A 25,905-nucleotide genomic window follows, 5' to 3' on the forward strand; every position below is an offset into this window, starting at 1 on the left:
TTAACATACTGGATTGATCATAGAGCATGGGCCTGGGAGTCAGAAGGACCTGGGTTCTAATCCTGGCTCCGCCACTTGTCTGCTGTGTGACCTTGGGTGAATCTGACAATCCCAGTCTTCAGCTTCTTCTCTGCACAAAATAGGCCCACTGCCCCAACTGGCTGCCTCCTACCTTTAAGGCAACCCCCACTTAGCCACCACACATTCCTACTCATTCATTCAATTGTATTTATTAAGCGCTTACTGTGTGCAGAAGACTGTACTAAGCACTTGGGAAAGTATATTACAACAATGAAGACTAAAAATCCCTGCCCACAACAAGCTCACAGTCTAGAGGAGCTCTCAGTCTACTCCTTTCCAGCTGCCTTCTTATCCCACCAGTGCCTCCACCACAATTATTATTATTATTAATAATTATTATTATTAATTGATAATAATATTATTTGTTAAGCTCTTTCCATGTGCCAGACACTGTTCTAAGCACTGGGGTAGATAGAAGGTAATCAGGTCGGACACAGTCCCTGACTCTCATAGGGTTCACAGTCTTAATTCTCCTTTTACAGCTGAGGGAACTGAAGCACAGAGAAGTTAAGTGACCTACCCAAGGTCACAGAGCAGACAAGTGAGGGAGCCAGAATTAAAACCCAGGTCCTTCTGCTCTATGACTGATCCAGTATGTTAGCACAGGATGCCTTTTTGCTGAATAGGGTGTGAAAGATAAGACTGAAAGTTATTTGCATCTAATTCAAAAACCTTTTATGCTGTTATATATTTTCATTGCTATTTGATCATGCAACTATATAATTCTGATAACTTTATTTGTGTAATATATCTATTTATATTGTCTCAGACAATTATTTTGGGATGCTGGTAACACACTAATGCGCTTTACATTATTTCCTAGGGAACCGATACTTCATTTTCTCTATTTTCATGGAACCGCTTGCCTTGTCATATGCTGTCGAGCCATCTCCCACCCATAGCGACTCCGTGGACACATCTCTCCCAGAACGCCCCACTTTCCATCTGCGATCATTCTGGTAGCGTATCCATCGAGTTTTCTCGGTTAAAATACGATAGTTGACCATTGTCTTCTTCCACATAGTAAACTTGAGTCTCCGCCCTCGACTCTCTCCCTTGCCTCTGTTGCCCAGGCCAGGTGAGTTTTGACTTGTAATAGATTGCCTTCCACTCACTAGCCACTGCCCAAGATAGGAATGGAATGGGTATGCCTATGCTTGACTCTCCATCCTGTAGCCGAGATTGGTAGAGTACTGGAAACTCTCCAAGCGTGATCCTGAGAGTGGATGGAACCACTTAAGAGGCATTAATTACTAGGCCCAACAGAGGTGATGTTGATTTGGGGAGAGGATGGGCCTCTTTGTCTAGCTGTTGGCTGCTTACAGTCCATCCTTGCCAAAGTGGGAGATGCAAGAGAGCAATTCAGGTTTGATGCTGGTTCCTGAAGCAAAGCAAGTTAAATATTATACACCTCATCCAGCAACAAAGATGTTTTACAGTGGTCCCTTGATACACCGGGGAATTGTGATCACCTGGTTTAGAGAAGATGTCATTTGTCAGGTGGACCCCAGGTGAGGCTGTTAACTCCTCTGGTTCCTTTCAGTGCTGCTCTTTAGGGGACTATTTAAAGAACCAAAGGAGGACCACTACAACATTGAGCTTGGTGTTTCCAGAGTACTCATGAGGTTGGGGGGGGGGGGGGAGGAGGGAGGAAATCAGTTAATTATGCAGGGGTGTTTATTGAGAGATTACAGTGTCTAGAGCACAGCACTTAGCACTTGGGGGAGTATAGTAGAATTAGTAGACTCGATGCCTGTTCTCAAGGCCTTTGTAATCTGGTAGAGGAGGTGGATGCGTTGTTTTAGGTGGTATGGAAGCAGCAGTTGGGGAGATGAGCAGTTAACTGGGGGAAGCTTCCTGGTGGAGATGTGTTTTCAGAAGGGCATTGAAGAATGGGAAATATCAATTTTTTCCCCTTAACCTAGTGTGGTCTAGTGGAAAGAATAAGGGCTTGGGAGTCAGAGGACCTGGGTTCTAATCATGGCTTGGCTATTTTCCTGTGTGACTTTGGGCAAAGTCACTTCACTTCTTTGTGCCTCAGTTTCCTCTTCTGTAAAATGGGGTGAAATGTCTATTCCCCCCCCCAACTTAAACTGTGAACCCTGTGTCGAATAGGGACTGTGTCTGATCTGATATATTTTATCTCCTCCAGGGTAGTAAACAATCAATCATACTTACTGAGCACTTACCATGTGCAGAGCACTGTCCTAAGCGCTTGGGAGAGTACAATATAAGAGAGTTGGTAAACACCACATTTCTAATCACTCTTACTAATCCAAGCCATTCCTTTTCCCAAGTCCTACGAATGTCATTCTTCCTCTCCCATGAGCAGTTCCTCCCTTTCAGATGAGTTTCCGTGGTCTTTTAAATCTCCCTCAGGCACTCCCTGTCGGATGGTCTGTCCAGGGCCGGTTGTGACCCCTGGCTCTTCCTCCTGCTTACTTGGCGGTTGTGTGGGCAGTGGTCTGAGATCACCCACCCACTGATAGGTCATCCTGTCCTGGAGGGAGGGAGTGGGACCTTTAAAATGAAATCTGTGTCCCACATCTCTCGGGCTGGCACTGCATCACACACGTCCACCACGGGCCCACCACTGTCAGAAACAGCAGATAGGAAGTACAGTTGAGCTCGACATTCCCCAGAGAAGGGAAATGATGTCTCTGTACAGACACCAGAGGGCAGAAGCAGCTTTTTCCAGTTCCCCAAAGAGCTCGAGTGGCTGGGTCTCTGAACTCCACCAATTCCTTGCGCATGCTTGGAGTCTCAGCTGGAGGAGAGCGTGGGAGGGAGCTGGTGTGTGAGTTGCATCAGTTGGACAGCAAGATATTTGAATCCAGGACACCAGCCAGGTAAGTTTTCTGCCTTTTAGCCTCGAGGGGGGCTCTTTGGACTCCTAGAAGTTCTATCTACATGTCTGGCGGTTTGGGGTCTCGCTCTCATTTGAGCTGAATGAAAATTCCCTCAAGGAACCCACAGGGTCCATGTATTTATTCCTTCCCTGCTTGGAGAAAACTTTGATGGAGCCTTACTAGTGCCCAGCATAGAGCTAGACACTTGAGGCATCAGTAAATTCTTGATGATGAGTTCTGTAGAGATGGGAAGTCATACGAATAACAACGTGGGGGATGAAGGGACTTAGAGGACCGAAGAGGGGAGGAATTTAAAATGTCTTGGAGTGGGCAGTCACCAAATTCCCTTTCCATGTGTGTGTGTGTACATTCCCACATTTGAGTGCTAGGAAGAAAGCACGTGTAGGGGCAACTTGAATTCAAGGTGGAGGAAATGAGAGTGGGGGAAATGTGACTTAAGGTGCGTGGGGGAGAAGAAGCATTGGAGTGATTGTGTGAAGAAAGCAAGAGGTGTAAATGAGGGGAGTCAGTGTTTGTATAATGGGGGAAAAACCCATGGGACCAAACATGGACAGGGAGGAATTGTGCATGTGTGTGGTGGGGGAAAGGAATTTGAACCCAGAAATTAGATATTTGTATGGAATACAGGTGTGCAAAATTATTGGTGTACAGAATGAGGGTACAAGCTTGGAAGGAATTGTGGGGGTGGAGGATGGAGGTGTGAGCATGGGGGTGGTTGTAGGTACGCCCAACAGGAGTAAAAATATGGGGGTGGTTGTGAATGTGCAGACAGGTGATACGAGCATGGAGGCGTTAAGGGGTTATAGCTGAGCATTTTTAGTCATGACTTCAGTGCACAAGTGAATACAAGTCAGCGTGGCTGAATCACTGAAGCATCTACCAAAACTCAATGTACATTTTCTCATCGCCAAACTTGCTGCACCGGTGGAAACAGGGTAAGTTCGAGACACCCTCGGAAAGGACTGGGGTCGGCGGCTGACTCGATGGGAGGATAGAGGGCTTAATGAATTTGGGGACTCTGTATTTGGGTGATTTTTCTTGCTCTGGATTTTACAAAAGGTAAGTGAGTAAGGGAACTAGTATTAAGGGAATTTACTATTAGTACATAGTATTTAGGAGAAGCCATCTGGCGAAGCGGCAGAGTGCCGGTCTAGAAGTCAGAGGACTCAAGTGTGGGCCCAAGATGTGCTGTTAACCTGCTGTGTGACCGGGGGCGAGTCACTTAACTTCCCTGTACCTCAATTGTCCCATCTGTAAAATGGGGATAATACTGCCTTGTCTCCCTACCTCACAGGGTTGTGGTGAGGGTTGAAATGAACTGATTAATGTGAGAGCGCTTTGGTAATAAAAGTGCTATAGTAAACCAAGTTTTAGAGAAGCCGCTTGGCTTAGTGGATAGAGCACGGGCATGGGAGTCAGAAGGACCTGGGTTCTAAGCCCAGCTCTGCCACTTGTCTGCTGTGTGACCAGCAGCGTGGCTCAGTGGAAAGAGCACGGGCTTGGGAGTCAGAGGTCATGGGTTCGAATCCTAGCTCTGCCACTTGTCAGCTGTGTGACTGTGGGCAAGTCACTTCACTTCTCAGTGCCTCAGTTACCTCATCTGGAAAATGGAGATGAAGACTGTGAGCCCCACGTGGGACAACCTGATTCCCCTGTGTCTACCCCAGCGCTTAGAACAGTGCTCTGCACATAGTAAGCGCTTAACAAATACCAACATTATTATTATTATTATTACTTCACTGGGCCTCAGTTCCCCCATCTGGAAAATGGAGATTAAGACTGTGAGCCCCATGTGGGACAGGGACTGTGTCCAACCTGATTACCTTGTATCTACCCCAGAGCTTAGAACAGTGCTTGATGCATTAGTAAGCGCTTAAAAAGTACCATTATTATTAGTAATAGTGATTTAATGGTAATTTGATAAATAATATTTTGTATTTAGGGAAATAGAATTTTTCTGCAAATCTATTATTGGCTCTGTTATTACCTGATGACTGATTTTAAAAATCAGTAGACCAGATCTCAATTTCAGCCTCAATTTCAGTGAAATGCAGGCTCCTTTTGGAACCATTTTGGTCAAGAGGAGATGGGGAAGCAAAAGGAATGAAAGGGAAACAAGCAGGGGCAGACCCAAACTTTTCGTTTTAAGGGCCAGTTTTGTTCTGGTGGGCCTAGCCCCTTTTGCTCTGGGCATCATTGGACTTCACTGTTTTGGGGCTGGGCCTGGGGCATCTGAACCCACTACTCCTGGGTGTCCTGGTCTGTGGCAGCGGCTGGGTTCTCCAGAGACCATAGCAGAGCCATCATAGTTGGGGCTCTTCATGCATACTCCCTACCTTTCATGTTACCTCCCGTTGCCGCTCCAGAAGGAAGCCGCCCTTTTAAAGCCCCTTGGTTTTCTCTCTTTTTTCCACTGTAGGAAAGAAAGGGGAAGGAGAAGAGATGAGAAGGAAAATTGGTGGAGAAAGGGAGAAAGATGGTGGAGAGGAATAGTTGTCTATTTACATTTGTTGTCTCCCCCTCTAGATAAACTACTTGAGGGGAGGGATCTTGTCTTTTCAATACAGGTGATGAGCACCTACTGTATACATACTAGACTGTAAACCCTGTATGGACAGGGATTCTCTCTCTTATTGCTGAATTGTATTCATTCATTCAATAGTATTTATTGAGCGCTTACAATGTGCAGAGCACTGTACTAAGCGCTTGGAATGAACAAGTCGGCAACAGATAGAGACAGTCCCTGCCCTTTGATGGGCTTACAGTCTAATCGGGGGAGACAGGCAGACAAGAACAGTGGCAATAAATAGAGTCAAGGGGAAGAACATCTCGTAAAAACAATGTCAACTAAATAGAATCAAGGCGATGTACATTTCATTAACAAAATAAATAGGGTAATGAAAATATATACAGTTAAGCAGACGAGTACAGTGCTGAGGGGATGGGAAGGGAGAGGGGGAGGAGCAGAGGGAAATGGGGGGAAAAGAGGGTTTAGCTGTGGAGAGGTGAAGGGGGGCGGTAGAGGGAGTAGAGGGAGAAGAGGAGCTCAGTCTGGGAAGGCCTCTTGGAGGAGGTGAGTTTTGAAGAGGGGAAGAGAATTAGTTTGGCAGAAGTGAGGAGGGAGGGCATTCCAGGACCGTGGGAGGACGTGGCCCAGGGGTCGACGGCAGGATAGGCGAGACCGAGACCGAATTGTACTTTCCAAACACTTAGTACAGTGCTCTGCACACAGTAAGTGTTCAATAAATACGATTGAATGAATGAATGTGTGCAGAACTCTATAGTTTAATGCCAGGGAGAGTACAATAATAGTTAAAAAAAAAAATTACCCTTGTACTCTAGGAATTTACAGTGTAATGGAAGAGATAGTATTCAATCTTTAGATTGTAAGTTCATTGTGGGCAGGGAATGTGTCTGTTCATTGTTACTTTGTAGTCTCCCAAGTGCTCAGGATAGTTCTCTGCACATGGTAAGCACTAAATAAATAAGGATTGAATGAATGAATGAAATTGTATAAGAATAGTGGGATCTGGAGAAAAAACAGAGGCATCTGCTAACAGCAAAATATGGAGAATTCAATAAATGAATATACAAATGAGTGGAATCAGTATATCCACAAGTGATAATGGTGGCTGTTGGGATGCCATGAATTGAGGAGGTGGAAATTATTTGGGAATACCTCCTGGAGGAGGTGGTTCTTCAGGAAGATTTTGCAGTTGGGGAGGGACGCATTCTGGTGGCTATGAATGGGGAGGTTGTTCTAGGCAGATTGCACAGTGTGAGTCATCAATCAATCAATTGTATTTGAGTGCATGCAGATCACCGTACTGAGCTTGCTTGGGAGAGTACAGTACAACAGAATTGGTAGACATGATCCCAGCCTTCAAGGAGCTTACTGTTTAGTGGGGGAGACAGATGTTTTGCTGTCTGTCTCCCCCTTTTAGACTGCGAGCCCGTTGTTGGGCAGGGATTGTCTCTATCTGTTGCCGAATTGTACATTTCAAGCGCTTAGTACAGTGCTCTGCACACAGTAAGTGCTCAATAAATACGATTGAATGAATATAAAAATAAATTTCAGAGAGGGGAAGCGGCAGACTATAAGGATGTAGACCTCAGTGCTGCAGGGCAAGGGGCGGGATGAGTATCAAAGACCTCAGGGGAACACAGACTTAAATGCAGAGATGATGCACAAGAGAGGGCAAATGGGGGGGGGGCGATGAGAGCTTAGTCAGGGAGGGCTTCCTGGAGGAGATGGGTCAAGAGGCAGAAGGGGAAAAGTTGGGAGTCTTTACTTACTTTGTAAGTACAGATTAGGGACCCGTAGTAGGATCTCAGTATGTTATATTGTAAGCACCAGGGACCATGTCTTTTTCTGACCTGTATTCTTTCCCAGAGCTTAGTATATAGTGCTCTGCACACCCTAAGTGCTTAATAAATACCATTAATACTTCTAGTTAGGTATCAATACTGATTCTGAAAGAGAGCTGGAAGAGCGAGGCACCCAGGTAAGGGAGAGAAGAAGGAGAAGGGGAAAGAGGGCTAAGGGAGGAGTGGAGAGGAGAGAAAGGAGGAGGAGAGACAAAAAGACAGAGAGAGAGGAAGAGAGAGACAAAGAACAAGAGGGAAATTAGGAGCGGGAGGGACAGAGTGCTATCTCAAAGCTCTAAGGTCAAATCTATCCTGGAAGCATTTTGTCTTTGGCCACATTTTTACTTTGGAAGTTATAGTCCCCTGTAGACGATAAGCTTCTTGTGGGCAGGGAATGTATCAGCCAACTCTGTTATATTGTACTCTCCCAAGTGCTTGGTGTAGTGCTCTACACACAGTAAGCGTGCAATAAATTGATTGATTGACAGTAGGTAAGCTCCCGTCTGTCAGGAGAAGGCACCTGACTTTTTTGTTCATCCATTTGGTGCCTTGGCCTGATAGTGAAGCAACGTGGTAGAGTTCATAGTGTGGCGAATGCCTGAGGAGTACAGTGGGCCTTGAGAGCCAATGAAGTGAGGAGTATTGGATCTCAATGCCTCAAATTGAGACCCTGCTGGCAACTTCCTGGTAGGTAGGCCCTGGAAGAGGTGATGAGCTGGGTCTGAGGCTGCCTGGTACAAGGCAGAATTTGGGCTACTAGAGCTGAGGCCATCTTTATTCTTTCTCCCATTGTCTGGGAATTACTCATCTGTCTGCGCCAGGAGAGTGAGCTTTTCCAACTCATTTGGGGCCCAACCCAGACATTAAATAGTAAGATACGGCCTTAATAATCACCACTTGACACAGACATGTCAAACAGGGATGGACTGGCATTTGAAGAGGTGGTGATAGAGGAGCCAACCAAGACTGGACACCTTTGCCAAAGAAGGTTTTCAGGAGGTTGGAAGTTGAGGAAAACACATGCGAGGCATGAAAGGGCATGATAACTGAACACGATACACTGGGGAAAATTCTGAAAGATAGGTGGGGACCGTATTTTAGAAGTGTTCTGATCTTGCCCTGATTAACCCTCTCATTTCACCCCCAACCCTTGGGTAAACCACTGGAAACTACGGAGGTAAAGTCTTTAGTGGGTTTATAGGTTAGAGATGAAGTAGCAGTTGAGTTGCTTCTGTTAGCCTTTATTGGATGCCAGCAGAATCATATTGGTAGGAGAGCAGAGATGAAGCCGCGTAGCTTAGTGGACAGAGCCCACTTACGTTCTTAGTGCTTAGAACAGTGCCAGATACATAGTAAGCATTTAACAAATGGCATAAAATAGAGCTAGGGTCTGCGAGCCAGAGGGCCCGGGTTCAAATCCCAGCTCTGTCACTTGTCCAACATGTGTCTGTGGGCAAGTCACTTCACTTCTCCATGCCTCCGTTTCCTCATCTGAAAATGAGGATTCGGTACCTGTTCTCCCTCCTCCATTGGCTTTATGCCCCATATGGGACAGGGACAGTGTCTGACCTGATTGTCTTGAATCTACCCCAGTGCTTGGATTTGAGAGAGCCCCGACTGCCGTGCTCAGGGCATAAGGTTGAACAGACAGTGGACATTGATTGACATGTCATCCGTCCCCCCTCCCCCCCAGATGGTGAGTCTTACCACTCACTTCTGACCCAATGAATCAAGAAGTACTGCTAAATTGCCCTGGGCCCTGGGAGTGGGTGGATGGTGTTGCATGAAAAAGAATTATATACCTTTTCTAAGCAATCACAGGTGGACTCCTAGAGTCATCATCCACTCCTCCTCCAGGGCTTTCACATGTAGAATCCCACAGAGCTTAACCTCATAACCCTTTTGTTTCAGCTTTCAGAGGGAAACATTGGTACCCAGAGGATGAACTACTGAGGATCTTCTCATGGTAGTGAGCTATTTTGAGTGTTGGAAGGAGGCAGGGTTAAAGCATTGAGGTTGTTGGTAGAGGGCACTGTGCGTCGATATGTCCCTCCCCCTACCATGAAGGTGGAAGGGGCCCAAGGTGGCCGAGGCATATCCTAGGAGACTAGGATGACTGACTAGATTCCCCCCCACCCCCCCCACTACCCACCCACCACCTCATTTCCCTGCCTTTCCCTATCAGTTACCGCTTTACCGCGTGCAGAGCTGTGAACTAAGCACTTGGAGAGGATAGTACAGCAGAGTTGCTAGACATAGTCCCTGCCCACGAGGAGTTTCCTGTCAACAGGGAACTTCCAGTCTATTTGTCAGAGAATTTATCCGATCTTTCAGTGGCAGGAGGAGAGGGACCAGTCTCCCAAGAAGTGGCAGTCCATGTGGTTCTCTGGCTGTGGATTTGATTGTCTCCGGGACCCAGACCACCTGGCAAAAAGGTTCTCTCTCACCCTTCTCCCCAAAGCTTCTCAGGTGATCTTGTATGCCATAGAAAGCTGACAGTTTATGTAAGCCCCACTGATGAGGTTGAGGTGTCCAGATGAACAAGAAAAATACATTTCAGTGCCATGGGGACTGGCACAGACTAGGCGCAGTGAAATCCAAACTTCACGCGTTCTCCCACCTCTGGTTCATGTTGCCCCAAACACCTTGTAAAACAGGTCTCCTTACAAGTTGGTGAGGCTGACCTGCCAAACCTGATGGAGTTATTTGGGTGTTGGCCTGCACCCCCGCTAAGCTGTAGTGGCATCATACTCCACCAGCAGCAGAATCAGCAGATAACATCTGGCTCAGTGTGGGTGTAACATGTGCCCCGCCTTCCTTTCCCTGTGGCATCTCTCACGTCCTTGGAACGTCCATTAGGCTGCCCCTCCCTAGCAACCTCTCTTTGGGCAGTGGGGATCTGAGGTTGGGTTTGGGGTGCAAGACATCCACCCAGGTGGGGACACCAAGTGATGGATGGGGGTGTGTGACTAACAGTGGCTCTGCTTCTTCAGGTAGTAATAATGATGATGATGATAGGGGTATTTGTTAAATCCTGGGGTAGATGCAAGAGAATCAGGTCAGACACAGTCCCTGCCCCACAGGGTGCTCACAGTCTAAGGGGGAGGGAGAACAGGGATTGATTGAATCGCTGTTTCCCAGTTGAGGGAACTGAGGTCCAGAGAAGTCACATGACTTGCCCAAGGTCACACAGCAGGCAAATGGTGGAGCTGGGATTAGGATCCAGATCTCCTGACTCCTAGGCCTGGGCTCTTTCCACTAGGCTAATGCTGCTGCTCAAGTTACAGGCCTTGTGGACTTTTCTGACCTAAATGCAGGCTTAGGTTCCAATCACTGGCTGCCCAGGTGTAGCAGCTAGAGGTCCTGCCTGTCTCCTTGGATTCTATAGGATCCCAGGATCTCAAAGTGTCTTAAGGCACCTAGCCGGTATGAAAATTCTGTAGTGATCAATCAATCAATGGTATTTATTCAAAGTTTTATATGTGCAGACCACTGTACTAAGTGCTCGGGAGGGAGAATACAATGCACGGAGCACAGACGTGCTATTGTTCCCACTGGACTACATTGGAAACAAAGAGTTGGGATTGTTTAAGAGATTGTTTAGAGAAGCAGCGTGGCCTAGTGGATAGAGCACGGACCTGGGAGTTGGAAGGACCTGGGTTCTAATTCCGGCTGTGCCACCTCTCTGCTGTGTGACCTTGGGCAAGTCACTTTGCTTTTCTGTGCCTCAGTTACCTCATCTGGAAAATGGGGATGAAGACTGAGACCTGATTTGCTTGTATCCACCCCAGCGCTTAGTGCCTAGCACATAGTAAGCCCTTACCAAATGCTATCATTATTATTATTCTTATTATTTAAGGGCAGGGGCAGATCTGAATCTGAATATGGGAAGCAGCATGGCCTAGTGACAAGAGCATGGGCTTGGGAGTCAGAGGAAGTGGGTTCTAATCCCAGCTCTGTGACTAGACTTCTATGTGATGTTGGGCAAGTTACTTAACTTCTCTGTGCCTCAGTTACCTCATCTGGAAAATGGGGATGAAGACTGTGAGCCCCATGTGGGCCAGGGACTGTATCTACCTTGATTACCTTTAATCTACCCCAGTGTTTAGAACAGTGCTTGGCACAAACAAATACCATATTGTTGTTGAATCTGAGGTCTCCTAATTCCCCAATTGGGAGCTGATTCTGCTTTCAGCCCATTGGACATGAACCAAAACCTTAAAGAAATTTTAAGTTGCTTTATAGCAACATCAATCAATCAAAAAATGGTATTTATTGAGCACTTACTGTGTGCAGAGCACTGTACTAAGTGTTTGAGAGAATACAGTGTAACAGAGTTAGTAGCCACATTCCCTGCCCACAAGGAGCTTACGGTCAAGAGGGGGAGACAGACATTAAAATAAAATACAGATATGGACATTAGTGAACAGTCATTCGTCCAGTTATATTGAGCACTTACTGTGTGCAGAGCCCTGTACTAAGCACCTGGGAGAGTACAGTATAACAAACATATTCCCTGCCAAAATAGAGCTTACAGTCTAGAGGGGGAGACAGACATTAATCAGAAACACCGGACCAGCTGGGTGACCTGCTTCAGGCTAGGAACCTTCTTGGACATTTGCCATTTTGACACCCATCTAGACATTGTGTGGGTTTCACCTTAACAGTGATTGGCAGCCCCATGAGGAGCAGGGACCGTGTTTTAAATTCCCACCTGCGCATTTTCTCCCAGCGCACCATAAGTGCTTAGTGAATGCTATCAATACTGGGGTTACGTGAGTACGGGAAGTGCAGTTTGTCGGCTGAGGTTTTCTTGCATCTTCGCGAGCAGATGGACCTAGGATTTACCCTGACCTGCAAGAGGTTAAGGATCCCAGGGAAACCTGTTATTCCAGAAGTTTGTGCTGGATGATGTAACCATTGAAATTAGGAAAGGCTTCATTCGACAAAGGGGAAAACCTTGCCAGTCACGTGAGGGAATTTTTTCCTGGGATGGCAGTGCCTCCCACACAGGGTGGAGAAGAAACACTAGGGACTTTTAATACTCCTCTTTGCCTCCCAACCGATTCGGGGAGTGACCAGGGTGTGTTTTCTCTGGGCGGCAGCTAGTGAGCCTTTCTGCCTGCAGCTTTCTTGCTAAGACTAAATGCATTTATTTCTCTTGCACAATTTGTTCCCTGGTTTCAGCTCAAAGCCCCAAGTTTTTCCAGGTGCCAGTTAGTTTCATTCCAGTTTATGGGAATTTGTCGATACCTTTTTGCATAGAGCCGATTATGGTAATGAATTTGATTTATTCCAAGTTGGTCTACCCAAATGGTCTCCAGTAGGAGCTCAAGCAGGACCTATTACAAAATAGTCTGGTGAGTCACGAGAGAGCCTGCTTTGAAAAATGCATATAGTGAGGGAGAGGCAGTGTGGTCTAATGGGCAGAGTAGAGGAACCGAGAGTCAGGAGACCTGGGTTTGAGTCCCAGCTCTGTCACTGGTCGGCTAGAAGGCCTTGAGTAAGCTGCTTAGGCTCTCTGGGCCTCAGTTTCCTCATCTGTACAATGGGGATAGGAGAGATTGGGAGCACCCTTCAGGGACATTGTCTGATCCTATAGCCTGGTATCAACTCCAGCCCTTTACAATCTCTCAATCAATCAGTGGTATTTATTGAATGCTTACTAGATGCAGACCACTGTACTAAGAGGTTGGGAGACAATACAACAGAATTAGCAGCCACGTTCCCTGTCCATATGAGCTTACAGTCTAGAGGGGGGATAGCACATAATAAGCACCTAATGAATGCCATAATAATTATGTATTGTATCATTTGTCACTGTCTAGAATCTCAGGTGATTTTCAGATAAAAGTTACTGCTTCCTTTATGGTGTTCTCTCTTCTCTGTTCTTTCTCAGTCATCTACTAGTGAGATTCCAGATCTCCTTTACCAAAAATGTACAGCAAATAAAGGTCACCTGCAAATCAAAGGAAAGATCAAAGGGCACAGTCAGGGCCATCAGAAACCTTAACTGGGCTACAACTTGAGTCATTTTGGAGAGTCATTTCAGGACCTTCAAGGGAATGAAAATCTCCGGGTGGCTTGATTACAATAATAATAATTGTGGTATTTGTTAAGCACTTACTATGTGCGAAGCACTGGGATGGATGCAACATCATCAGGTCAGACACAGTCCCTGTCGCACATGGGGCTCTCAGCGTGCACACAGTAGACACCCATCAGGCTGGGAGTCACCCAGGGAGGACCGCCTCGGGAAAGCCACCCTATTTTCAGGGGAGAGGGGTGGGGGCATGGGCCATGGGAAACTGAGGTGGTTCTGGGAATTCCACAGGCCACCCTGGGAATTTCAGTTCTCTGAAGGTTGGAGTCCTCTAGACTCTAAGTTCGTCGTGGGCAAGGAATGTGTCTACCAAATCTGTGTCATACTGTACTCACCCAAGAACTCAGTACAGTGCTCTGCACAAAGTAAGCACTCAATAAATATGATGGATAGATGGATTGTCTTGACTTTGAGAAGAAAAGGTCCTGACATTTTTGAGTCCACTCTCCCATGTATCAACGTTCATTATTTGAGTGATCATCAGCTAGAGGTCTCAAGGGCTGAAGTCCTTGGCCCGGATCACTGGATAGACTAAGAACGGAACATTTCATTCAGGTTGCTGGAGACCCCTGTCAGGTGGCTCTGGTTGACTATTTTCAATCTCATTTTCTCAGAGCAGTGGATTCAGTTCCACCCTAGATCTAGTCAACTTATGATTCCGTGAATATAAGTTCTTAGAGATCAGGCACTGAGTCCATTTCCCTTGCTTCATATAGGTTTACTACTGTGTCAAATATGTGTGGATGTTCATAAATACTATGCCTATCTTTTGTTAATTTGTTAGTCTTAGATCATCCCCTTCCACCCTGTCTCCCCCCAGACTGTAAGCTCCTTGTGAGCAGGGAGCGTGTCTACCAACTCTGTTGTATTGTACACTCCCAAACGCTTTAATACAGTGTGCTGCACACGGTAAGCACTCAGTAAATACGTCTGATTGATTGATTGATTCCGAAGAATTCCATCTCCAGACTGTGATTCCTTCTGAGACTTTCAAGCCTACTGGCTGTTGATTTGTCCTGTTTCTCAGTTAGTGTGGGCTAAAGGGAAGAGCAGGGCCTTGGGAGTCAGAAGAACTGGGTTCTAATCCCTGCTCTGCCACTTGCCTGCTGGGTGACCTTGGGCAAGTCATTTCACTTCTCTGGGCCCCAGTTTCCTCATCTATTAAATGGGAATTCTATATCTGTTCTTCCTCCTACTTAGACAGTGAGATCCAGTGAGATGGGGACTGTGTCCCACCTGATTATTTTGTATCTGCCCCAGTGCTTAGCCCATAATAATACCCCCAATTACTATGATTATTCCATGAATATCTTCCCTTTTTGTTCCAACGCTGCTCTCATTTGAACTGCAAGTGGTGAGATGATTGGGAAATCCATGCTTCTTTGGCATGTGTTACCTATAGCTGTTCTGTACACTGAAGATGTCCTCTCTTTCTTTATTCCACCTGGGCAGTTTTACCAAGCAGAACTGTCAGCGACTTGTCCACTGGAGGAGATACAAATTAATCAAATTAATTAGGCTCACAGTCTAAGTAGGAAGGAGAACAGGTATTTCATCCCCATTTTACAGATGAGAAAACGGAGGCACAGGGAAGTTAAGTAACTTGCCCAAAGTCACATAGCAAGCAAGTGGTGAAGCCAGGATTAGCATCCAGGTCCTCTGATTCCCAGGCCCAGGCTCTTTCCACTAGGCCACACTGCTTCTCTATGCCCTGTTGCTTCTCTGACTACAATAGACAGACACAATCCCTGCCCTCAAAGAGCCTACAGTCTAGTGGATCATGTATGTTATTCTTTGTTGACAGATTTGAATGTTTGGTGGTGGCATTTTGGTTCACACTCCTAGAGGTCAGTAGATTGAATGTGTCATTTAATACATCTAATCAACACCCACTCCTTCTTTGCTTTCTTTGGTTCAGCAAAGCTTGCCTGTATCTACTCTTTTTGTTCCCTTATCACACTTCCGCTTCCATACAGGCCTTCTAGCCTCCCACCAAGCTGCCTCCCTCAGATGTCTTAGTCCTAAAAGGTTTCCTCAGGTCCCCCTTCCTCCTGGAAGTGGGCGGGGTGGGGGGGGAGGATTTATCCATCCAACTTGAGTTCACCCTTCAATCATCTGACCTTGATTTCTCCTCTCCAAGTTGCTGGCCTCTATGCGCTGACCTCTATATGCAGAGTGAAATCACCCACTCACCCCCACATTTAATCTGCTACCTAGGGCCACCCCAAGTCTACTGGAACACAATCGAAAACAAATAAGTAACCCTGAAAAACAAACAAATACTCTACTAAAGCAACAAAAAAAGAAAAATGTAACAACAGGTACACATTTATGTTGGTCCACCTGGTGCCTGTAAGCTCTTTTGAAGGAGATAAAGCAGAGTCTTGGCATATTTACCGCTAGCACACTATGGATGCTCTGCAAATGCTTCATAATGAAGGAGTTGAGCCAGAATACCTCTCAGACCTTTCTGGAGTCAGGACTTGGGGATGCAGATTCTGAAACTATAATTTGGGGGGAGAGGAGCTTGGCAAAGAATTCCAGTTACTTGAGTGATGATTTTTTGATCAATTAATCAATCGATGCTATTTATTGAGCTCATACTGTATGCAGAGCCCTGTACTAGAGAAGTAGCATGGCTTAGTGGCAAGAGCACGGGCTTGGGAATCAGAGGTCATGGGTTCTAATCCCGGCTCCGCCACTTATCAGCTGTGTGACTGTGGGCAAGTCACTTAACTTCTCTGTGCCTCAGTTACCTCATCTGTAAAATGGGGATTATGACTGTGAGCCCCACGTGGGACAATCTGATTACCTTGTATCTCCCCCAGCGCTTAGAACAGTGCTTGGCACATAGTAAGAACTTAACAAATACCATCATTCCTCTTCTTATTATTATTACTAAGCGCCTGGGAGAGTACAATAGAATATCAATAAGACCAGTGACTCCCCTGCTAGACTCCATTAGTTTGTGCTGATTTGAGCCTTAGTTGCTATAACACAAAGCACCAGTGTAGGGCCTTGACTTCTCTCACTCTTTGAACGCCCATATTCAGCCTGTCCTTTCTCTCTCCACAACATTTCCAGAGTCTGACGTTTTCCATCAAAACAGCCACCACCCTGGTCCAGGAACTTGGCGTGTTTCAGCTTGACCACTGCATCAGGTTTCTCGCCAAGTTCCCTGCCTCTAATCTCTCTCCTCTTCAGCCCATACTTTCCTCTGCCGTGAGGATCTTTTTTCTAAAACGTTGGTGTGCACGACACTAAAAGCCTCTCCTGGTTGCCTATTCCTTTCTGCATCAAGGAGAAACGTCAGACTTTTGGCTTCAGGGCACTCTCCCTACTATTTATCCACTCTCTTCTCCCACTACACTCCAGCTTGCACTCTTTGATCCTCTCAAGCTAATCTACTTACTGTTCCTCAGTTTTGTCTCTCCTGCTGGTGCTCTCATTCATTTAATCAATTGTATTTATTGAAAGCTTACTGTGTGCAAAGCACTGAACTAAGTACTTGAGCACTGTACTGTGATCTCTGTACTTAGTACTGTGTACTGTGTACTGTGGAGAAGCAGCGTGGCTCAGTGGAAAGAGCATGGGCTTTGGAGTCAGGGCTCATGAGTTCGAATCCCAGCTCTGCAACTTGTTGGCTGTGTGACTGTGGGCAAGTCACTTAACTTCTCTGTGCCTCAGTTCCCTCATCTGTAAAATGGGGATTAAGACTGTGAGCCCCACGTGGGACAACCTGATTCCCCTATGTCTACCCCAGCGCTTAGAACAGTGCTCGGCACATAATAAGCGCTTAACAAATACCAACATTATTATTATTATTATTATCTCCTACTCATGCTGTTCCTCCTGCTTTGAACTCCCTCCCTTTTCTTATCCAACAGTCCGCAGCTCTCCCCATCTTCAAAATCTTTTTGAAATTCCATTTCCAGGGGGGCTTCCCATATTCATTTCAAATCCCCACATGTTATATTCCTTCCAAGTGCCACTTCAGAGCTTCTGAGCCACCTAAGCACTTCAGTAATAATAATAATAATAATAATGTTGGTATTTGTTAAGTACTTACTATGTGCAGAGCACTGTTCTAAGCGCTGGGGTAGATCCAGGGAAATCAGGTTGTCCCATGTGAGGCTCACAGTCTTCATCCCCATTTTACAGATGAGGTAACTGAGGCACAGAGAAGTTAAGTGACTTGCCCACAGTCGCACAGCTGACAAGTGGCAGAGCCGGGATTCGAACCCATGACCTCTGACTCCCAAGCCCGGGCTCTTTCCACTGAGCCATGCTGCTTCAGTACACACAGCACCCCCAGCACTCATGTAATTTATCTCATCTTGACCATTATTTCTCCTCTCTCTAATTTATGAGTCAACCAGTGGTATTTATTGAGCACTTACTGTGTGCAAAGCACTGTACTAAGCACTTGGGAGAGTACAGTATAACAGAGTTGGTAGACACAAGGATCTTACTGCCAAGAGGGGGAGACAGACATTAAAATAAATTTTGGATATGTACATAGATCCTGTGGAGCTGAGGATGGAGTGAATTTCAAATTCTTAAAAGGTTCAAATCCAAATGCAAGGATGACCCAGAAAGGAGAGGGAGTAGGGGAAATAATAATAATACTAATGATGGTATTTAAGTGCTTACTATATGCAAATCACCGTTCTAAGCGCTGGGGGGATACAAGGTGATCAGATTGTCCCAGTGGGGCTCAAAGTCTTAGTCCCCATTATACAGATGAGGTAACTGAGGCACAGAAGTGAAGTGACTTGCCCAAAGTCACACAGCTGACAAGTGGCAGAGCCAGGATTAGATCCCACGACCTCTGACTCCCAAGCCCGGGCTCTTTCCATTGAGCCACGCTGCTTCTCAAATGAGGGCTTTGGGAGGGCCTCTTGGAGGAGATGTCATGAGGCTTTGAAGGTGGGGGGAAAATGGAGGTCTGTTGGATATGAAGGGGGAGAGAGTTCCCGGCTTCAGGGAAGAAGTAGGTGAAGTGGTGGCGAGATCGACGAGATCGAGGTGTGGTGAGTAGGTTGACATTAGAGGAGGGAGCTGGGTTGTAGTAGGAAATCAGGGAGATAAACTAGGAGGGGGTGAAGATGACTGCTTAAAACCCATGGTAAGAAGTTTCTGTCTCTCTCCCCTATGAGAGGGCAAGGATCATACATACTAATTTCATCATACTCTCCCAAGTGCTTAGCAGATAGCACATAGCAGATGCTCAATAAATACTATGATGGATTTTAGGAACTGGAAATGTGCTCCACTGGCTCAGTCTAGATCCTGAGCTCTCGACCCAAGCTTTCCCATTGACTGTAAGATTTAGCCAAGTTCCTTGCCCTTGGTGTCTCAGTTTTCTCATTTATAAAGTGGGGACAATAATAATAATGATAGTAATAATAACCCCTACCATCTCATAGAGGTGTTGGGTGGGTGAATCCGATAACACCTGGAAAGAATTTTTAGTTCCTTCGATCAAGCTGGGGAACTTTCCATTAGATTAAATTAAACCACATTGGATTGTTCAGAAGGCAGGGAGTGGGGGTTAACTCACTCCCTGATCATTTATGTAGCATCGGGGCTCTATCCTCTAGTGTAGGCTGGGCCTTTAGATTAAGACCATTATTGGGAGCTCCTTTTCCTCCTTCCTTCAACGAGGCCCTAACCTACATTTCTCATCGCTGTGACCAGTTAATATTTATCCAGCACCCACACTTCTGATCTTGAGGCACCACCACTGTCCCTACCAGGATATGTGTCACTGGACCTTGTTTTACAAAGCCCAACACCTGCTGCAAAGGAAGATGCAGAAGAGCCGTGCGCAGGCTGGGTTGGGATGGGTTCCAAAATGGCAAAGGCCAGGCCTTGGGTCAGCTATGCCTCCCTGTTCTGTGTCCTTCAGCTGGCAGGGCCAGGGGGAGTCACAGTGATGGAATTTTTTTTGAATAATGGTACTCAAGTGCTTCCTAGGTGCCAGTCACTGTTCTAAACACTGGGGTAGATACAAGGTAATCAGGTTGGACACAGTCTGTGTCCTTCATGGGGCTCACAGTCATAATCCCCCTTTAATAGATGAGGGAACTTGGAGGCACAGAGAAGTAAAGTGAGTTGCCCAAGGTCACCCAGCAGGGCAGAGGCAGGGTTTGACCCCACGGCTCCTGACTCCCAGTCCCATGCTCTTTCCACTAGACTGTGCTGCCTCCCCAAGCATAGCAGCTGTGGTGCTGTCACACCCCTGTGCATGAGTAAAGAATCACATCCACACCCAGAGGTCCTATTGTGTTTGCTGGGACGAGGTGTCCCAGCAGCCAACAGGAACAACCGAGTGTGCATGTCCTCTTGGGGAAGGGTGGCCCTGCCCCTCCCTGGAGGTGAGGCCAAACACCTTTGGGTCTTTGGACTCCCAGAGTTCCAGCCAGCCTGAGCCTCCAGATTGGTGACTTCTGGAAGGCCTATGGATAGTCAGCCACTTTCTAACAGGCCAGACAGAAATCAAGTTGCTGTTCAGGGAACCAGTTGCCCAAATCATTAGCCCAGAAGCATCTACGGAAGGGGTGTGCTTGCTGTAACCTTTACTTCTTTGCTTTTGTGGCCATAGCAGCGTGAGAAGCAGCATGGCCTAGTGGACAGAGCATGAGCCTGGGCGTCAGAGGACCTGGGTTCTAATCCAACACTGCCGTAATAATAATAATTATGGTATTTGTTAAGTGCTTACTATGTGCCAAGCACTGTTCTAAGAGCTGGGGTAGATACAAGGTAATCAGGTTGTCCCACTTGGGGCTCACAGTCTGAATCCCCATTTTACAGATGAGGTAACTGAGGCACAGAGAAGTTAAGTGGCTTGCCCAAGGTCACACAGCAGACAAGTGGTGGATCTGGGATTAGAACCCATGACGTCTGACTCCCAAGCCCATGCTCTTTCCACTAAGCTATGCTGCTTCTTGTGTTTTCTGTGTGACCTTGGGCAAGTCACTTAACCTTTTTGTGCTTCAGCTCCTTCAACTGTAAAATGGGGTTAAATACCTGTTCTCTTTCCTGTTTAGACTGTGAGCCCCTTGCGGGCCAGGGACTGTGTCTGACCTAATTAACTTCTACCTACCCCAGCTCTTAGAACAGTGTTTAACAGATAGTGCTTAACAAATACCACCAAAAAATAGCATAGAAGATGAGACCTGTTCTCCTTTTCCCTTAGACTAAGAGCCCCATGCGGGGCAGGGACTGTCTCCTATCCGATGATCTTATATCAACCCCGATGCTTAGTACAGCGTGGCTCAGTGGAAAGAGCACGGGCTTTGGAGTCAGAGGTCATGAGTTCGAATCCCAGCACTGCCACTTGTCAGCTGTGTGACTGTGGGCAAGTCACTTCACTTCTCTGTGCCTCAGTTCCCTCATCTGTAAAATGGGGATGAAGACTGTGAGCCCCACGTGGGACAACCTGATTCCCCTGTGTCTACCCCAGCGCTTAGAACAGTGCTCTGCACATAGTAAGCGCTTAACAAATACCAACATTATTATTATTATTACAGTGCTTGGCACATAGTAAGTGCTTAACACAAGCCACAGGTATTAGGTGTAAGAAGAAATGTGAAAAAATACAGGTGGGGCTTGGGTTAATGAGGGATTGACAGAGCTGGGTATCAGGCATGTTCCTCTCTATGGCATGTTCCCTAGCGGGATCTTTAGTACTTCTGGTCAGAACCTTGATGTCATCCTTGACTCCACTCTCTCATTCACCTCTCATATCCAATCCGTCACCAAATCCTGCCGATCTCACCTTCACAACATCGCCAAGATCTGCCCTTCCCTCTCCATCCAAACCGCTCCTACGTTAGTACAATCACTCGCCCTATCCCGACTGGATTACTGCATTAGCCTCCTTTCTGACCTCCCAACCCTCCTGCCTCTCCCCTTTTCAGTCCATACTTCACTCTGCTGCCCAGATTATCTTTCTACAGAAATGTTCAGGGCATGTCACCCCCCTCCTCAAAAATCTCCAGTGGTTGCCTATCAACTTCTGTATCAAAAAAAGCTCTCCATCACCTTGCCCCTTCTTACCTCAACTCCCTTCTCTCCTTCTACAATCCAGCCCGCATGCTCCGCTCCTCTGGTCCTGACTTTTCACTGTGCTTTGACCTCTCCTGCTCCGCCGTCAACCCCTGGCCCACATCCTACCTCTGGCCTGGAATGTCCTCCCTCCTTAAATCTGCCAATCACTCTACCTCCCTTCAAAATCCTAACTAAAGGTGCACCTCCTCCAAGAGGCCTTCCTAGACTAAACCCCCTTTATCCTCGGCTTCCCCTCCCTTCCGCATCACCTAGACTCGCTCCCTTTGTTCTTCTCCCCCTCTCCCCGTCCCATAGCACTTATGTATTTATGTATATATCCCTAATTCTATTTTTATATTGATGCCTGTTTACTTGTTATGTGTATATATCTATAATTCTATTTATTTTTATTGATGCCTGTTTATTTGTTTTGATGGCTGCCTCCCCCCTTCTAGACTGTAAGCCCAGTGTGGGCAGGGATTGTTTCTCTTTATTGCTGAATTGTACTTCCCAAGTGCATAGTACAATGTTCTGCAAACAGTAAGCACTCGGTAAATATGATTGATTAAATGAATGATTATCCTCCTCCCCATTAAAACCATTATGAGAGAGGTGCTGGTTTGGGTTTTTTTCTGAAACAGCATGGCCTGATAGCCTGAGAGTCAGAGGACCTGGATTCTAGTCCTGGCTCTGCCACTTGTGCATGTGTGACCTTGGGCAGGTCATTTTACTTCTCTGTGTCTGTTACCTCATCTGTAAAATGGGAATTAAGAGCTGTGAGCTCCATGTGGGACAAGGACTGTGTCCAACCTGATTATTTTGTATCTACCCCAGCACTTAGTACAGTGCCTGGTATATAGTAAGTGCTTAACAAATAATATAAAAAGCAAACAAACAAAACCCTTTTTACTGGCCGGGATGATTTGTAATGGGATTCATGGGATTCTAAAATGCCTATTAGTTTGTGAATTTCTTGAAGTCAAGGACCTGTCTTTGACTTTTATTGTATTCTCCCAAGCACCTAGAAAGCTCTGCACACAATAGGGCCCCAATCCATGCTACTGAATGAATGAATGAACTGAATGGTTGGTTTTCAGAGTATTCCAGACTGTAATCTGCTAACTCTGTTGTATGGTCCTCTCCCAAGCGCTTAGTACAGTGCTCTGCCCATAGGAAGCACACAATAAATAGCATTGATTGATACTGTGCGTCAGTCAGGCTCTATTGTTTGTCAATCATCTCTCCCGGGCTATCTCCCTTGCAGCATGCTGCCCATCACAGACCAAGTGCTGAAGCTGCTCAATCTAGAGAAGACTTCATTCCGTACCTACACCATCTCTGCACTGCTCCTCTCTCTTCTTGTTGTCTTCTTCCGGCTCCTCCTGCACCTATTTCAGGTTTGCCGCCAATTCTATGTCACCTGCCAGCGGCTCCGCTGCTTCCCCCAACCCCCAAGAAGGAACTGGCTGCTGGGACATCTGGGAATGGTGAGTGTTGCCCGGGGGTGGGCTGGGCCGGGCTAGGCCCGACTGGGCAGAGCTAGGCTGGATTGGGCCACACTGGCCCTCTAGTCCTCTAGACTGAAAGCTCATTGTGGGTAGGGAAACTGTTTGCTAATTCTATTGTATTGTACTCACCCAAGCACTTAGTAAAGTGCTCCGGAAGGCACGTCTCCTCCAAGAGGCCTTCTCTCACTAAGCCCTTCTTTCCTCTTCCCCCAGTCCCTTCTTTGTCATCCTGACTTGCTCCTTTTATTCACCATCCCGACCCACACCACTTATGTACAGATGTGTAATTTTAATTTATTTCTATTAATGTCTCTCTCCCCCATATTCATTCATTCAATAGTATTTATTGAGCTCTTACTATGTGCAGAGCAGTGTATTAAGCGCTTGGAATATACAAATAGGCAACAGATAGAGACAGTCCCTGCCCATTGATGGGCTTACAGTCTAATGGGGGGAGACAGACAGAAACAATAGCAATAAATGGAATCAAGGGGATGTACATCTCATTAAAACAATATCAATGAATAGAATCAAGGGGAGGTACATCTCATTAACAAAATAAATAGGGTAATAAAAATATATACAAATGAGCAGATGAGCACAGTGCTGATGGGAGGGGAAGGGAGAGGGGGAGGAGCAGAGGGAAAGGGGGGCAAAAGGGGGCTTAGCTGAGGGGAGGTGAAGTGGGGGTAGAAAGGCAGCAAAGAGAGCAGAGGGAGAAGGGGAAGCTCAGTCTGGGAAGGCCTCTTGGAGGAGGTGAACTCTCAGTAGGGCTTTGCAGAGGGGAAGAGAATTAGTTCTCTCTAGATGGTAAGCTTGTTGTGGGCAGAGAATGCTGTTATGTCCATTCAGTTGAATTGAATTTATTGAGTGCTTACTGTGTGCAAAGCACTATACTAATAACTATACTGAATTCTCCCAATGCTGAGCATAGTGCCCTGCACATGGTAAGCACTCAATAAATATGATTGACTGACTAGTAAGTGCTCAAGAAATTCCATGGATTGATTGGGCTGGGGTGGACTAAGCTGGGCTGGCCCCTTCTTGGTGCCTGCATGAGTTCCCCAAGGTGGAGGAAGGAAACTCTCTTAGTCTCAGTTCCGTGAGTACTGAAGAAAACAATCCCAATGTCAAATCAATCCACTGGGAAGTGAGTGAAGAAACACCAGTTCAGATTAGTCTGAACGGATCCAGTAATTTTGCTTGGGCGTTTTCCACACTTTTTAATGAATAACTTACTCTGGTTGTGCAGATAACAGCCAAACAATTGTCTTTAGGGGCCCAGAATCAATCATATTTATTGAGCGCTTACTGTGTGCAAAGCCCTCTCCAAGCACTTGGGAAATGAGTTACTATCCAGATGTAGATGTTATTGGATGGCCAGGCTGGGTGCAGGGGGTTAACACCTGATGAGCCTTGAGGTTTAGGGAATTGTTTCTTCTCCCAGGTGAGTACGGGGAAGTAGCAGTCATGATACTTGGACTAGTAGGGTTTCAATCAATCAATCAATCGTATTTATTGAGCGCTTACCGTGTGCAGAATACTGTACTAAGAGCTTGGGAGAGTACAATGCAACAGAGTACCTTGACCTCATCTGTCTCGCTACCAACCTCTCTCCCACGTCTATCTCGTCGCCAACCTCTCGCCCACGTCCTGCCTCTGGCCTGGAACGCCCTCCCTCTTCATATTAGACAGATAATCACTCTCCCCATCTTCAAAACCTTATTGAAGGCACATCTCCATATCTCTTCCCTGACTAAGCCCTCATTTCCTCTTCTCCCACTCCTTTCTGCCTCCGCCCTTGCACTTGGATTTGCTCCCCTTTATTCACCCCTCCCTCAGTCTCACAGCCCTTATGTACATCTCCATAATTTACAGTAATGTCTGTCTCCCTCTCTAGACTGCAGCGTGGCTCAGTGGAAAGAGCACGGGCTTTGGAGTCAGGGCTCATGAGTTCGAATCCCAGCTCTGCCACTTGTTGGCTGTGTGACTGTGGGCAAGTCACTTAACTTCTCTGTGCCTCAGTTCCCTCATCTGTAAAATGGGGATTAAGACTGTGAGCCCCATGTGGGACAACCTGATTCCCCTATGTCTACCCCAGCGCTTAGAACAGTGCTCGGCACATAGTAAGCGCTTAACAAATACCAACATTATTATTATTATTAGACTGTAAACTCACTGTGGACAGGGAATGTACCTCTGGCTGAGAGCTGAGAACCCAGGTTTAGAGCAAGCAGAGTGGGCAGGCCCAAAGAGCGGGAGTTTCCCTGAGGTGGAATTCCCAGGGCCGATGTAGGCACTTGTTCCAGTTCTCTGATCACAGGGATTTGACTCCTTCTGGTTGCCTATATGTGGCTGGGCAGTAATCCAAAGGCACTTGGCCAAGTCAGATAGCTACAGGTATTAATAGTCATTATTTATCCAGCGCTTATAGCCTGCTTGGTTTAGGTGTACGGTTACCGGGTAGCCCAACACCACATCACTTATGTGCTTAGCCTTTTACTCTACTATTTCCCCTATCTGTAATTTATTTTAATGTCTATCTCCCCCTCTAGACCGTAAGCTCCGTAGGGGCAGGATTGTGTCTACCAACTCTGTTGCATTGACCTCTCCCAAGCGCTTAGTCCAGTGCTCTGCACACAGTAAATGCTCAATGAATACTATTGATTGAGAAGCAGCATGGCTCAGTGGAAAGAGTCCGGGCTTGGGAGTCAGAGGTCATGGGTTCGAATCCTGGCTCTGCCGCTTGTCATCTGTGTGACCGTGGGCAAGTCACTTAACTTCTCTGTGCCTCAGTTACCTCATCTGTAAAATGGGGATTAACTGTGAGCCTCACGTGGGACAACCTGATTACCCTGTATCTACCCCAGCGCTTAGAACAGTGCTCTGCACATAGTAAGTGCTTAACAAATACCAACAT

The 25,905-nt window shown here is 46.5% G+C and overlaps 1 protein-coding gene across 1 annotated transcript in view; it reads left to right on the forward strand.

Moving 5' to 3' along the window:
• Window positions 1-2,780: 2,780 nt before the first annotated feature.
• The window catches only part of LOC100074551 (cytochrome P450 4F22), a 55,217-nt gene continuing 32,092 nt past the window's right edge, over window positions 2,781-25,905 (forward strand). The window contains exons 1-2 of the mRNA XM_029051194.2: window positions 2,781-2,930; window positions 22,742-22,964. Coding sequence (XP_028907027.1) covers window positions 2,833-2,930; window positions 22,742-22,964 — 321 coding nt within the window. The 5' untranslated portion in view covers window positions 2,781-2,832. The remainder of the gene's footprint in view (window positions 2,931-22,741; window positions 22,965-25,905) is intronic.

This window comes from Ornithorhynchus anatinus, chromosome X1 (assembly GCF_004115215.2).
Source record: "Ornithorhynchus anatinus isolate Pmale09 chromosome X1, mOrnAna1.pri.v4, whole genome shotgun sequence".
NCBI lineage: Eukaryota > Metazoa > Chordata > Mammalia > Monotremata > Ornithorhynchidae > Ornithorhynchus > Ornithorhynchus anatinus.